This window comes from Arachis ipaensis, chromosome B10 (assembly GCF_059453495.1).
Source record: "Arachis ipaensis isolate K30076 ecotype BB chromosome B10, ASM5945349v1, whole genome shotgun sequence".
NCBI lineage: Eukaryota > Viridiplantae > Streptophyta > Magnoliopsida > Fabales > Fabaceae > Arachis > Arachis ipaensis.
The window spans coordinates 10,098,983-10,113,185 of NC_142435.1; the positions used below are offsets into that span (position 1 = coordinate 10,098,983).

Below are 14,203 nucleotides of genomic sequence, written 5' to 3' on the forward strand. Positions count from 1 at the left end.
TCCCATGCCATCAACATATTTACTTATTGCCCACCTTGGAAGGCTTTTGCATCACATGACAAGCCCATCACTATTTTCATGCAGGGTGGCATAATTTATGTTGGAATATCTAATTATGTTTCTTCCTTTTATAGTTTGTGATTAAATTAATTTTGCCTTAGCTTAGGTCTGTCTCCCTTAATATTTTGATATCATTATTTATTCCCCTTTTTCACTGGTTCAATTTCTTCTATAGTCAAGGGTAAAAAAAAGAAGAAAACAAGAGGATTCAAATATGCTTTTACACTGGAAATATATTATTGAATTTGGTAACAAATTATAATTTAGCTAGAATCTTGCTATAAGATACAATAGGAACTGAAAGAAGAGAAGCCTCATTTACTGTTCAAATGAAGAAAAGTAATGAAATATGACCAAAAAGAAAAAAGGTGGGGACTCAGAAGAAATGGTTCCAAGTAAAACTAGGCCTTTAGGAAATCGAATTCCTCCACCTTCTAGTAGTCTTTCTGTTATGTTCTTCAGAAGCTGTTGGAAGCTGATGTGGTGGAACATCATGGTTTTCAACATTTGTTGTCTTTGTAAATTTGGTCAGCTTCTTCCATCCACTGCTCCATGCTGATGTATGCTTCTGCTTCAACATCATCTTATCAAATTGTTTCTGTAAAGTCTCCATGTCATTTTGGAGCTCTAAGTACTTGGCTTTCACACTCTCAAGCTCAAACTTGAGTGTGTTGATGTCTTTCTTTGCAGTTGACCAACCTTCTTGGAATGATTGTGGTGTTCCTTCAAGGAGTGTTTTTCGGTTCACAACCATTGGATGGTTAAGAGATTCATCATCACCTTTCAGAGAACTGCTGGCTAATGCATTGCTGATCTTCACCTGTTCAGAGAATAGAACTTGCACCACTACCCTTAATGGAAGCCTTTCATTTTGTGCAGCATGCAGGCATGCATCAATGGAGAGTTTCTGACAATCCATTACACGGCAGAGTCGCTTCCTTTCATGTTCAGACAGCGTTGGATGCGCCTGTTTATTTGTTTCGCAGAGAAGATAATTCAGAAGTAGAAATCATTTAGACTATGAAAGAACTAACTAAACACATTTTTACTGTTAATTCTTTGGTAATTCTGAATTGAATCAATTCAATCTTTTATTTTAACTCTAACCAATGAAACTGTAGTTAGTTAATTACCTTAAGGTATGAATCAATTGCTCTGTAAAGTCCATCATCACAGGTCCTAGCTGACTCCGGCAAAGCTTCGGCAAGCACCTGAAACTTTGTCAAGGACAGGTTTCTATCTCTGGACACTTCTGTAAGATAACTATCGACAAGCCTTGCAACTCTTGCCTTGGCATTCAAGTTACTACTTCCCATATGTTTGTCCGAAAAAGATTGTCTACCTGGACTTGAAGTTTCAGTCTGTTCTTGCACAAGAAAATGCTCTAATAGCCTCTGAACAAGGTCCACATCATACATAGTCTCACTCTTATTATAACATGGAATCAGAAGATCAGCAAGTGTAGCCTGCTCAAACTGCATTCCCACCCTTTTCTCCAATTCAGTAACAAGTGCAGGAGCAACTTTTAACATGTTAGCCATTCTCAAAAGTCTAAGAAGGAAGCTGCATGTGACACTATCCTTCTGTGGTGGAATGATGCTGATGAGGCTCTCAATGATGAGTCTATGATCCTTAGCTTGAAGACTTGAAGAGGCATCATCTCTAGGTGCAGCCACAACCATGTGGAGCCCACCTTTCCAGCTATTGCCACTAGTATTACTACTACTGTTACTGATGCTGCAGCTACTTGCTTCATCATTTTGGAGTGCTGTGTCATTGATCAATCCTGGTAGCCACTTAGTTGCATAATGCATTATTGAAGCACCAATCAATTCAAATCTCATACCCTTAACCTTGATTGCAGTTACCACTCTAACAAAGTGATCGATCCTGAGGATCGAAACATCCTCAAACCACCAATCAGGAGGAACCTGCTGATTCCTACTTGGGCTTGAATCTTTCATGCTCATGCTATTCCATCTTGGGCTGGAAATTTTAGCTGTTCTTCCGGTGTAAGACCACCTTATTCCTTTAGGATTAGCACAAGCTTTCCAAGCTATGGACTCGCTGCACCGGCGAACAATTTGGAGGTTCTCGGCCCAAGGCGAGAGCTTTTCGCAGCTTTTCAACACCACTATGGAGTCTCTCCAAGAAGACAGAACAACATAGCTGAGGAATGCTTCTGTCTTGAATATGAGATTCCCTTCCTCTAAGTCTTCTGTCATTTCAAGATACTCAGCAGCACATCTTAGGCCAGAGATGTTGCCTGCTGTTAAATCAACAGCAATTCCATAGCAGAATTTGGCTGCAAGCTCAAAAGCTTCAGGCCCACCAGGGATATCATCCATAACTATCTTATTTATATCCGGGTCTCTGGATTCATATATGATCCTATTCAGCTTTCCACTTCTAGATAGCAAGGGGTACTTTTTCACAAAAGAGAAAGGAAACAAAAGGTTTACAAAATTCAACAGTACAAAGATTAGTACCTTATCTCCTTGTATATATGACTATACATACTATAAGGTTACAAAAATTGCATACCTTATGCAAATGGAAGCTAGATTCTCCAATTTGTACTAGAAAGTCACTTGGAATATCAGTTGCAACATACCTGCAATGGAAGGGACTAAACTTATTAAGATTGTTCAAAGATTATGAAATGGACAAATTAACAGTATAAAAAAACAAACTTTTCAGTCCCATCTTCTGCCATGTGTCTTAAGACTTTCAAAGTTACTAGAATTAGTAAAGGAGATTAGTAACTGTTAACACCCTTAAAAAGGGTACTAATTAATCATACGCATTAAGTATAATTAAACATACCAAGAGTGGCCTCTTTGAACAAATCCTTCTGTCTTGACACCATGCTTGGTTGATGTGAGTACTCCACCCCCATATTGTTGTCCTACTGCTGCTGATTCACTTTCTGATTCCCACATGCTGCAAAAGCCAGATTCACAATGCAGAGCTCTTGAATTTTTCTCAGAAAAGTAGCTTTTACACACACAAGGCCAAGAGATAAAAAAAAAAAAAAAGCTATGTGAATGAGTAGAGAGACTAGAGTAGTAGACAAGAGACTTCAGTGAAAGGAGGAAACCACATGGGATGGTTGGAGTAATGAGTTATCACAAAAATTGTCGGCTTCTTGAAATAAAAAAGTTGAAGGACTGGTTTACAGGCTGTGCTGAAATGGGCATAGTCAATAGACAGTGGTGGTGTTAGTGTTGTTGTTTTTGAAATCTTAATGATGAATCTCAGCTTGTGTTTTTATTCAAGCCTTTGGATTTTAGGTAACCCTTTCTTATGAGTCAATGTATTAAGACAGAAAGCTTCAGTTTTGTTTTGTAAACTGAACTGTGAGGTTGTGAGTTGTGACCACACAATCATACATGTCTCTTCCTTTTCAGCTTATTTTCTTTATTCTTTAGATGTTACTGAATTTATTACATTCCAAAACATTCCTTTGACATTGGGAAAAATAAACAAATATAAAAAATAAACGCACTCCCATGCAGAATTTTTGGCATGTAAAAACTAAAAAACTTCAATCAATTATTACAATAATGCCAATTGATTACTACTAGGATTAATCATATCATAGCCAAAGGTAAAAGAGAAATAACTCTTGGCAGAGCAAAATTACAAAAGAGTAAACATGTCTCCTTTTATCCTATGAACAAGAACAGGTTTTGAAAATTGATGAGAGGTAAAAATGAACAAGTGGTAGTGGATTTTTGAGGGCAAAAATGACTATGACTTGTGGTTATATGTTTTGTCCTAGTGGTACCAACTACCAACATATCTGCATTTGACTGTTTCATAGTCCCTGTGTGAATCCAAACTATACATGTTTTTACAATTTGCTTAAGGAAAAAAAGTTACAGTTTTGTTTTTATAAGTTTAGTGTATTTGGAGTCATCAACAAGAGTGTTGGTGTAGTAATAAAAGACAAATTAAAATATAATAATATACTTCAAAGTTCAGAGGAGCTTAAAGCAAAACAGAAAGGAATAAAAAAGGTATATTCTGCATCATCAGCAGAATTTTGTACTTCTTGTACATATCTGATAAAAAGGAAAAACGTTTTATGGAAGAACTTACTAAAAAAAAATTGTACTTTACAAAGAATTATGCAATCTCTTTTTTTTTTTCCCAAAAGAATCATACAAATTCTCAATCAGTGCCATACTAGGCTAACTAAAATATGGTTAAATGTCAACAAGAAAACAACATTTAAATCTTGTCCTTTTGATAATTGAAACCATTAGACACACACTGAAGTCTGAATTGAATAAGGTAAGGGTAAACTTTTTGGGTCTAGTACTATAATCTTAGGAGATTATTCAACACTGGCAGAGTAGTTTCAGTTTGTCTCATTAGGTTGTACTTTTACCCTTAGACTTAGAGTGTGTCCCCTCAAAATAAATGTGTGGTTTTGGTTTCATCATATGAGATTAAATCCAAATAATCTGAACTACCAATCAATGAAACCTATCTGAATTTATTTCCTACATCATTTAAATTAATTATATAAAACTCAAGGATAGGATTATGATTCTGCTACATCATGATTTTGGTTCTTAATCTTCAAATCCGGGACATATCATATTCATGTCTTCCTACTTATCTGTCTGACCTTATCAATTATTAGAAGTCATTTTTTTTTGTCAAATTTTCTTTTTCAAAAAAAAAAATTAATTCTTGCATGAGATTACCTTTTGGCATGCCCAGTTGAGTGATATGCAACATGCAAATCTTTATTAAATTACTTGATTTTAAAAAAATAACTTATTTAACTCCTGAAATTAGACAAGAGTGTATATACAATTTTTTTTTACATCTCTATATCAGATAAATTACTTTAAAAAATAATTTAATTTTGATGTACTACCAGTGTAAAATAGTTTTATACGAGTATCCAATTATGTAACGATACGTCTACAAAAATAACTATATTTTATATTGATAGCGTAAATAACCATCCAAAAGAACAGATGTAATTAAATGACTCTGTAAAATGTTTAGATGTATCAAAATTAAACTCTTAAAAAATTGACAAAAATAAACAGACACAGTTGTGGCTAGCTCAGTAGTGATTAGTGAACAGTATAAATTGGTAATAATATTTTGTAACATGAATTGATGGTCATGCATGATGCATAGTGTGTGAAAATACGGGAAAGGGATATTGTTTCCAAAGTGCATGGTGGGAGTTGTGCCGCGTAAGCTCACAACTATTTGCCTCACATGCTTCTGCCATTGGCTGTTGGCTCTTGACCAAGCATACTACCTGTATTCAACCCCCTTCACTTCAACCTTCTCTTTCCATTGATTCATTCAAGGACCATACCATACCATACCATACCAATAATGCATTTTCATATGGTACTATCATGCATCTTGTTTAATGCGGATGTTAATGAATTGTTCTGTGAGATTTGTACCATGTTAGTTGCTAGCAGAAGCAGTCAGTCCCATCATCCATTATTGTTTGGCTTTTAGGTCTATTTCAATTCAATGTTTGTTGTTTGTTCTTTCATTAGGATTTGGAAGTTAGATAGATCTATGCTTGGAGGCTACAGCATTGCTTAGTTACTTGTCAAATGGTTGTTGCCATTTATGGGAAAACCTCCCTGTTTCTGCAAGAAACCAAAAAAGGTGCTTACTTAAACACTTGCATGTAGTATTAGCTTCTATTCTTCATTAAAGGAGAAGAAGAAAACTTAGCATTTCCATATTAAGTTATTAACTAACCATTGTCAAGACATGTTGCCAAAAAGAAGGAAAAGATAGCATACATAAAAATTTGTAGGAATAAATCTAGCCACCACAGCAGCATTACAACTAATCTAATGAGGAAATGAGGAAAATACAAGGCTCTCACATAGAACCACTGGAGTGTTACAAATCCACAAAAACAGTTCAAAACTGTCATCCTGCAGGTTATTTATTGAGTCATCCATCAGCGAAATGCGAATAAGATACATAATTCCTTTCAAAACCCTGTAAAGTACACTACATGATAGATTCACCGCCAAAGAACTGCTGATTAATTGTTTCCGGGATTGAGATTCTTGTCAATGAGAACCATGTTCAAATTGTTGGCAATTTCACCTAACCCAATATCTGTAAATGCAGCCATAATCCTTTCACATGCAAGCATATCAAAATCTGAGGCAGTTGATTGCTTCCATTGATCAATAACTTCACCCACTTCTTTTGTATGCCCAAGCATCAAATATGAAGAAACAACACAAATATAATTCCTGCTAATCATTTTCTGGTTAGTCATTCTCAAGGATTTCCATATCTGATCTATTTTATCCTTATTTCCCAACCCGGCATAGAGAATGATTAAGAAGTCATATGTTATCCACTGCCTTTGGGAGATTCTTTTTTCAGCCTCAACAAGGGTGTTTGAAGCAGCATTGTCAAGATGACCTACTTTAACATATATATTTGCCAGGTTCAAATATCTTGTCCAACTTTCATCAGAACCAGCACCATGACTCATTTCACCAAGAATCCTTCTAACTTCATCAACATTAAAAGTAGCAGCACAGGAACTAATCCAGAGGTTGTAGGTGAAGATATCTGGAGCAACCTTTTGTTGTTTCAGTTCTTCAACAACTAAGGGAACCTTTTCAAGCTGTCCGACTGACACGTAAAGTGTCATCAACTCGTTGTAAGTGAGGGCATCAAAGGAGAGATTGGAATCCTTAATCCTTTGATAAAGTTCTTCAGCCTTTTCAATCAGTTTTGCTCCTGCATAGGAATGGAGGAGGGCTGTGTAAGTTTCAGTTGTCTTTGCAGCAAGAGGTAGACCCTCGAAGTAACGCTCTGCAGCATCAATGCCGAAAACTTTAGTCATCAAATCTATGCGGACTGCATAATCAGAGTCTGATAATTGGTATTCATCATGGGCAACCATCCATTCTGATATCTGCAATCATCAATAGTCACAAACTGCAGAGCCGTAGATCCAACAGAAAATAAGAGAACAATATTCATACTAGAGCCTTCCATGCTCAATGTGCTCTTATAAATTTTAAACTTTTTGTTCCATTACAGTCAAAATTCAAATGCCAATGGGACTATTTATCAAAGTCCATACTTAGTGTATTACCAACCACTATAGGATTCTTCATTTCAGCCATTATAAGCATAACACAACTATAATACTTGAAACCTTACAGACCTAATAAAACTCCAAATCTCAAACTGTATTATTCTAAGCTGAAACCGGGTGCAGGATCAAGTTTCTTGGTGAGAAAATAAGAGAAAATGAGAGACAATTTTGAGGGGCTGGGAAAGCTCCCTTTTCTTATTGAATGCAGCAATTAGAGTGACAGAATCTAACTATATTACAACAGTTTTCTATTTATAGACATAGCTAACTAACTAAGTGCCCGCTGTATGCTGAGTCATCATCACAACTAATTAACAAGTAACAACCTAACACTCTAACTTATTAGCTAAGCTAACTGAGCAGGGAATAGCTGAAGCATTTCCAACTTGCTCAGTATCACTCTCATCACTATTTTGCTAAATTTCAAGAGATGCTAAGAGATATGAACTTAATGACCAATGTAGAGAACCTAGCTCTCTAGACAAAAGGATCCCTGACCTTAATTCACAAAATGATTATTTGTCCTCCATTATTTGAGGCTCTAAGCCTTGGTTTTTATACAAAAAACGAACAACTAACTCCATAAAAACTATCTAATAATACTAGCAAGTTAACCATCTAAATCATTAAAATTCCAATCACCATGAGAAAGGAAAAGATCAAATAGAAACCTCAAGAGCATGTTTGAAGCGCTGAGATCTTCTAAGGTCTTTGGATATATCCCGAAGCTCGGAAGCTGTAATTGTATTCCCTTCAAGGACCCATTTTTGAATAATATTTGTGGCGCTTCGCTTTGGGAGCCTTAACCTCATGATTCTGCTCCTTAGGTCATCACCGTCTTCAGCCACAGAGCTATGAGTCTCTTCTTCAATCGCCACGTCACTGTTCACAGCACCCGAGGACGAAAATCTTGATAGGTTTGATGCTCCCTTCAGGAAACAAGGCTGCGGCTGATAGATATAGCTGCTGTTTCTGCATGATATGACCAATTTGCAATAATCGTGGGTGAGTTGAGAACTACCAATACCCTAAACAACTTCAATCTGATTGCTTAGTGAGAAAATGCAAGAAAATCAAAGAAATTTTCGAACTTTCACATGTTCCCAATCTGGGGGTTTTAGAGGGTTCAATCAGTGGGATGTATATACATTGATTGGAAAAGAGGGTCAGCATGACATGAACATCAAATCACAGTTGCAAAGTGTGATTTTGGAACATCGAGTGAGAGAGTAGTTAGGCTTACCGTCTGAGAGCGAAGAACAGCGAACGACACGCCATTGGAGGCGTTTGCTTCCTTCACCTTGAATCTGTTTGCTCTCAACTATTCCAGTTTTACATTATAGCTTTAATATTTTTTGGTTACTTTTTTTTTTGGGTGACTACATTATAGCTTTAATATATCTAATTTTTATAAGAAGGAGTATAGTTCAAATGACATAATTTATTCATATTTATTTAAAAGTCGTAGATTTAAGTTTCATTTCTAATTTTGAAAAAAAAAGTTCAAATTCTAAAATATTTAAAATACAATTTGATAGTTTATTTTTTAAAGATGCTTGAAAAATATATAAAATATATTTGTTAAGATTTTAAGTGTGATAATACATCTTTTGATTTGTAACAAAAAAAAAAATTTATGTAAAATATTAGATTTGACACAATATTCTTTATGTATTTTTTTTTTTAAATTTGATTAGACATTAATATAACAAAAAGATTAATTATTTAATAATATATAAAGTATTAAGTAGATAAATTTTTTAAGAACAGCCCTTTTAAAAAATAAATAAAACATCGGTAACTATGATATTTAAACTATAGTTTATTGGCATATATAAATTTCTTTATGCGATTAAAAAGCTAAAAGATAAAATAGATTTTCAAAATGGCTCATGTAAAACGTGAAAATATACTAATTAAAGTAAAATTGTCGCTAGCTACTCAAATTAAGATTGATTATTATCACTAAAAGTCTAAAAGATTATGATACTACTAAAAAGATACATGTAATGAAGGAAGTCAATTAAAAATCTAATGAGCAAAGATTGCATGGAAATCTAAAGCAAGAGAGTTGTCGTATATGATTACACATGATATGAATACAACCTTCAATTTGTAACACTATCAAATATTCTTGAACAACTTATTCAACACTTGCTAGATGCCTAATAGAACACATCTTTAAGGACTCCACCAAAACATTTATAGAGGCAATCCTCAATAAAATAAAACCATTTTCTCCTCCAATAAGGATTGATCCAAAGAATTGCAATGAACACCAAGACTACCATCACATAGGATGCTGCAAAAGTCCAACAAAATGAAGTGAAATCAATGACAGAATTGTCCTCTCCATTATTGAAGGTAGCAAGTGCTGGTAATGGTGCCATTGCAGTGCCTCTATTACTGATTCTCCAAGAGAGATATGGATTTCCTATGTAGCTGTTCCCACCAAAAGTTGCAAATTGTCCTTCATCAGGTGCTCTGCCAGAAAAATTGTTGTAGGACACATTGAAAACAGCCAGAGAGTTCAAGCCTTGCAGTTGAAGAGGGATTTGCCCACTCAATCTATTAAAAGATAGGTCCAAGCTTTCAATCATCTTTAACTTTTGGAAGCTATCTGGAATTGACCCAACTAAATGGTTGTGTGATAAGTTAAGGGCATGAAGTGCAACCAAATCTCCTATGGTTTGTGAAATCTTTCCCTCTAACTGATTACAAGACAAATCCAAACCTGACATATTATTGAGAATATTGCCTTTGTATGATAGACTTGAACCTTTTGTAGTAATTCTCATTTCTTCTGGGGCAAAATAAGAGGCAACTTTGTCATGCATTTCAACATCAAAGTTATGGTACTGAAAGTTGATGTACAACAGTTGACTGTATATAAATCCAAAGTAAGAAGATCTGAAGTAGTTTGCTAAAAAATCATAATAATTCCCTTGGTTACCAAAGGAGATATTGTTGAAGCATGTGGGTATAGTCCCAGAGAAGTTATTGCGAGAAAGATCCAAGAAATTGAGTTGTTTTAACTCACAAATCTGCTTGGGAAGTTGACCTTGCAATCTATTCCCAGCCAATGAAAGGTACTTCAAATTTGTGAGCCCATTGACACTATTGGGAACACTTCCTGAAATGTTGTTGTCTCCCAAATCAAGAGAAAATAATTCAGAGTTGTTTAGTATTGATTCAGGAATGGTACCGGCAAGACTATTGTTCCTTAAGTGAATGAACTTCAACCATGATGATGAGTTGCCCAAACAAGAAGGCAATGCACCAGAAAATCTGTTATGAGATAGGCTTACAAATGTGATGAATTCAAGTTCACATAATTCTCTTGGTATTGCACCTTCAAAGTTATTCCCTGACACACTCAAGAATACAAGATTCAAATTTCCAACCACCCAACCTGGAAGCTCACCTGATAAATCATTGTTAGAGAGATCAAGCAGACCCAAATGCTGCATATTCCGGAGTCCGTCTTGTAGTTTTCCATGGAAGTTGTTATTGTCCAGCATCAGCACACTTAAGAACGTCATGCTCAAAGGTGCAGCAAGTATTTGTCCTTGGAACTTGTTATGTGATAAGCTCAAAATTTGCAAAGAGATGCATCCCTTAAACATTTCATTTGGTAACTCCCCAGATAAATTATTGTATGCCAAATCCAAAGTTCTCAAGGTTGACATCTCTCCAACTGAAGCCGGAATATCGCCGTCGAGGACATTAAAAGAAGCATTAAGATATTCAAGGTATGGAAAAGAGAATCCCAAGGATGTTGGTAGTTTACCTTGGATCATATTATTCGATACATCCAATGTGTAGAGATGAATATTCATTTTTTGATCTTCAAAATAACCATTGAACAAGTTATTGTTGAGGAATAAAGCTTCCAACTTTGGATTGTTCATCAATAACCAATTGGGAAACCTACCAAGAAGATTATTGTTTGATAGATCAATGAATATCAAGCTACTTTGGTTGGAAAGGAAGGTAGGAATTGTTCCTGTGGCAGAGTTCAGTTGACAACTGGACATGTCTAGATACTGCAATTGAAACGATGGAATCCAAGGAGGATTCTCAGTTTCCACTTGAAACTTCTTGTTCTGCTGTCTTCCAAGTCTTAATACTTTGAGGTCTGAATAATTAGCCAATGTGCTTAATGGGAATGTTCCCTCAAAATTGTTGTCTGCCAGGGATAGGTACTCAAGAGGTGCATTATTGTGAGCAAGAAAGGATAATGATATGTTTCCACTTAAAAAATTCCTTGAGAGATCAAGAGCTCTAAGTGATGTCAAGTTTTTTAGGCAGGAGAATGAAGACAGAGATCCAGTAAGATGATTATCACTCACATCTAGCTCTTGAAGATTCTTCATTTTGCATAAACCTAGAGACAACCAAGTAAGGTTAACACAATCACTAATTAATCCAGCAAGAAAAATAATGATGAAAATGTGTGTTCACCTTGGATTGGTACAGTGGTTCCGGAAACAGACCTTAGGATAAGTACTTCCAAGTTGGGTAAGTCAGTAAAAACTTCACAGAAAAATGGATCTATCAATTTAATAGGTTTGATTAACATCTCCAAATTAATAGTATAAGCTTTATAATATGCTAGCACTTACCTTCATTATCTTGTTCTCCAAACAAGATCCCACTCTCATGCAGGATGAGAGATCTAAGATTTGGTAGGTGCGACAAAAATTTAAATGTTGTGTTGGCATTTACAATATGAGTACCACTTAAATCAAGGGTTTCTAACATTAACCTCGACAAAGTCTTGGAATACTCTGAAATTTTTAGACTCAATAGTCAATACATATATATAAATAATAAATTTATTAATGAAATCAATAGCTAAATTCAGTGAAACATCTGATTTCATGACACAAGTGGAGTCACGTACCTAGAGTTGTCGAGGAGCTTGATGTGATTGTAAGTGAAGTTTTACTCAAATCCAGTGTTTCCAGATTTTGTAAAACTGACAACTCTGTAAGGAAAAAATAAAGTAGTTTTATATGTACATCAAATTACGTCACATTAACAAAAATAACTGTTAACAATATAAATAATTGTCCAAAAAAATAGATATAATGATCAAAATTAAACTCATAATAATAATGCATGTAGACGTATACATATGTATGCATATGTATAAAATACCATCAATAGCTAGGGGTCCAAGAGTGCCCATGCTGTATTCGCTAAGAAGCAGGTTCTTGAGGAATTTGAGGGGACTCAAGCTTCTGAATATGCTAGTAACGTTTATCGTTAAGTAATTCTGACTCAGATCCAATGTTTCTAAGTTCTTCAATTCTGACATCCTCTTGAAATCTTCGACAACAATACATTATTGAAATGAATCACGTGAGGATAGTTACTACTTTAGTAATCAAAATAATTATGCTCGATTTTTACTAGACAGTAACGCATACAAGCACATACCGTCAATTTCTGAGGGGCTTTGAAGTCGATTACCGCTTAAATCCAAATGCTCCAAGTTTCGTAAAGCTAACAACTCTGATACACAAATATTACTTCTTAACTATTCATTTTTTTCAATTGCCAATCTGCCCAATCACTATAGGTTTTTATTTGTTAGATAAATGTTGAGCCACATAAATTAATAATAAGCTTATATCATTATTAGCTATAATAATATAATAACTAGGAAGCATTTCAAATGTTATAGCATTTTAGGTGTTTCAATAGTTTTATAATGGAAAGTTGTGGACACTTTGTTTTTATATGAAATAATGAATAGTTAAAATTATTACATAATTTCTCATATTTGATTGAATTGTTATTTAATTATTTTTAGTTAAATTATTAATCTAATAATTTTTAAATATATATTAATTTTACATAACAATAATTGTATATAAATTTTTATTTAATTTTAATCATTAATAACAATCATAAATTTATATATTATTAGAATGATCATTAAAATCGCTAATGAGATTTTTTTCATTCTCATTTAGAAATTGCGAGTTCAAATAAACAGAGCGCGCTGAGTACCTCGAACAGGAAAGGGTCCATCTAAGAAGTTATTACGAAGCAGCAAAGTCTTGAGAGAAGTGAAAGAAGTCAACGTATCTATGACACTGATGTTAAAGGAACAGTAACTAAGATCTATTGCTTCTAACGTCTTCAACGTTGACATGCCTCCGTGATCTTATCAAAACAGAAAAACAAAAATCATATTTGTGAAATTAACAAACGTAACGGAGAGATAGACGTTAGCGAAGTTGATTATTTAATTACCTTGAGTGAAAATGGAGTTATTGAAACAGTTAAAGGAGAAATCAATGGTGGTTAAGTTCTTGAAGGGTATGAAGAAGGAAAAATCCAGCGTCAAGAAGTTGAGGCACTGGTGGTTGTACGGATCAAAGTCATCCGGGTGAGGATAAACCCCGTTCAAGAACTGAAGGGAGAGATGGGTCACGTGACCGGAATCAGGATCGCACGTGACACGCTCCCACCCACAGCAATCACTGTTTGAGTCGTTGATCCATGAAGACAGAGAAGCCGGCCTCTTCAGAAAAGCCTTGTATTTTAGCAGTGCTTCTCTCTCTACTTCCAAACATGCTTTAGCTTTGCTTCCATGGCCTATAATTACTATTATTGTTGCTGCATACAACACCACCACCCTTGAGTTCAACATAGTATCAAATTTGTTGCAAGATTTTTAGATATGATACATAGTTTTTCCATTAATTAGCAACTATATCTTTGGAGTAGTCAAAGTCATGCTTGCTTGCAGCATTCATGAGAAATTCTTACTTAATACTTAATACTTAATACACCATGAAATAAACTATTTATTTCGGTCATATATAATATTATTTACAGAACCCGCATCCGGTTATTTTTATACTTTAATTTCTTTGAGTTATATTACGTGTACACCAAAATTAACCACCAATATAAAATATATATTAGAATATAAATATATATTAAAAATAAATTAAATCACACATATATTTATACATAAATACATTAATAACT

General features: G+C 34.6%; 3 protein-coding genes across 3 annotated transcripts; all 3 read right to left on the minus strand.

Moving 5' to 3' along the window:
* Positions 1 to 275: 275 nt before the first annotated feature.
* NPH3 (Phototropic-responsive NPH3 family protein) lies at positions 276 to 3,442 on the minus strand. Its single transcript, XM_088505547.1, has 4 exons — positions 2,887 to 3,442; positions 2,605 to 2,674; positions 1,194 to 2,486; positions 276 to 1,027 (listed from the first exon to the last, which is right to left on the minus strand). The coding sequence occupies exons 1-4, from the start codon at positions 3,000 to 3,002 to the stop codon at positions 470 to 472; spliced, it is 2,037 nt and encodes a 678-aa protein (XP_088361673.1). The 5' UTR covers positions 3,003 to 3,442; the 3' UTR covers positions 276 to 469.
* Positions 3,443 to 5,766: 2,324 nt separating this feature from the next.
* Positions 5,767 to 8,561, minus strand: LOC107623336 (Tetratricopeptide repeat (TPR)-like superfamily protein). The gene is made up of 3 exons (XM_016325549.3): positions 8,436 to 8,561; positions 7,864 to 8,164; positions 5,767 to 7,006 (listed from the first exon to the last, which is right to left on the minus strand). Exons 1-3 carry the CDS (start codon positions 8,468 to 8,470, stop codon positions 6,113 to 6,115), a joined length of 1,230 nt encoding a protein of 409 aa, XP_016181035.1. The 5' UTR covers positions 8,471 to 8,561; the 3' UTR covers positions 5,767 to 6,112.
* A 655-nt stretch (positions 8,562 to 9,216) lies between these two features.
* Positions 9,217 to 13,978, minus strand: LOC107624339 (cuscuta receptor 1). The gene is made up of 8 exons (XM_016326841.3): positions 13,460 to 13,978; positions 13,214 to 13,369; positions 12,638 to 12,712; positions 12,356 to 12,526; positions 12,099 to 12,182; positions 11,818 to 11,982; positions 11,657 to 11,728; positions 9,217 to 11,579 (listed from the first exon to the last, which is right to left on the minus strand). Exons 1-8 carry the CDS (start codon positions 13,857 to 13,859, stop codon positions 9,358 to 9,360), a joined length of 3,345 nt encoding a protein of 1,114 aa, XP_016182327.1. The 5' UTR covers positions 13,860 to 13,978; the 3' UTR covers positions 9,217 to 9,357.
* Between the last annotated feature and the right edge of the window lie 225 nt (positions 13,979 to 14,203).

Coding starts and splice junctions, on each gene's coding strand:
- LOC107623336 (XM_016325549.3), bottom strand. CDS start 8,470: ATGGCGTGTCGTTCGCTGTTCTTCGCTCTCAGACG. Junction 8,165..8,435: donor CTGTTCTTCGCTCTCAGACG/GTAAGCCTAACT, acceptor CATATCATGCAG/AAACAGCAGCTATATCTATC. Junction 7,007..7,863: donor GCTTCAAACATGCTCTTGAG/GTTTCTATTTGA, acceptor TGATGATTGCAG/ATATCAGAATGGATGGTTGC.
- NPH3 (XM_088505547.1), bottom strand. CDS start 3,002: ATGTGGGAATCAGAAAGTGAATCAGCAGCAGTAGGACAACAATATGGG. Junction 2,675..2,886: donor GTTCAAAGAGGCCACTCTTG/GTATGTTTAATT, acceptor CTTCCATTGCAG/GTATGTTGCAACTGATATTC. Junction 2,487..2,604: donor CTAGCTTCCATTTGCATAAG/GTATGCAATTTT, acceptor TTTGTGAAAAAG/TACCCCTTGCTATCTAGAAG.
- LOC107624339 (XM_016326841.3), bottom strand. CDS start 13,859: ATGTTGAACTCAAGGGTGGTGGTGTTGTATGCAGCAACAATAATAGTA. Junction 12,527..12,637: donor AAGCCCCTCAGAAATTGACG/GTATGTGCTTGT, acceptor TTGTTGTCGAAG/ATTTCAAGAGGATGTCAGAA. Junction 11,729..11,817: donor TGGAGAACAAGATAATGAAG/GTAAGTGCTAGC, acceptor TTTTCTGTGAAG/TTTTTACTGACTTACCCAAC.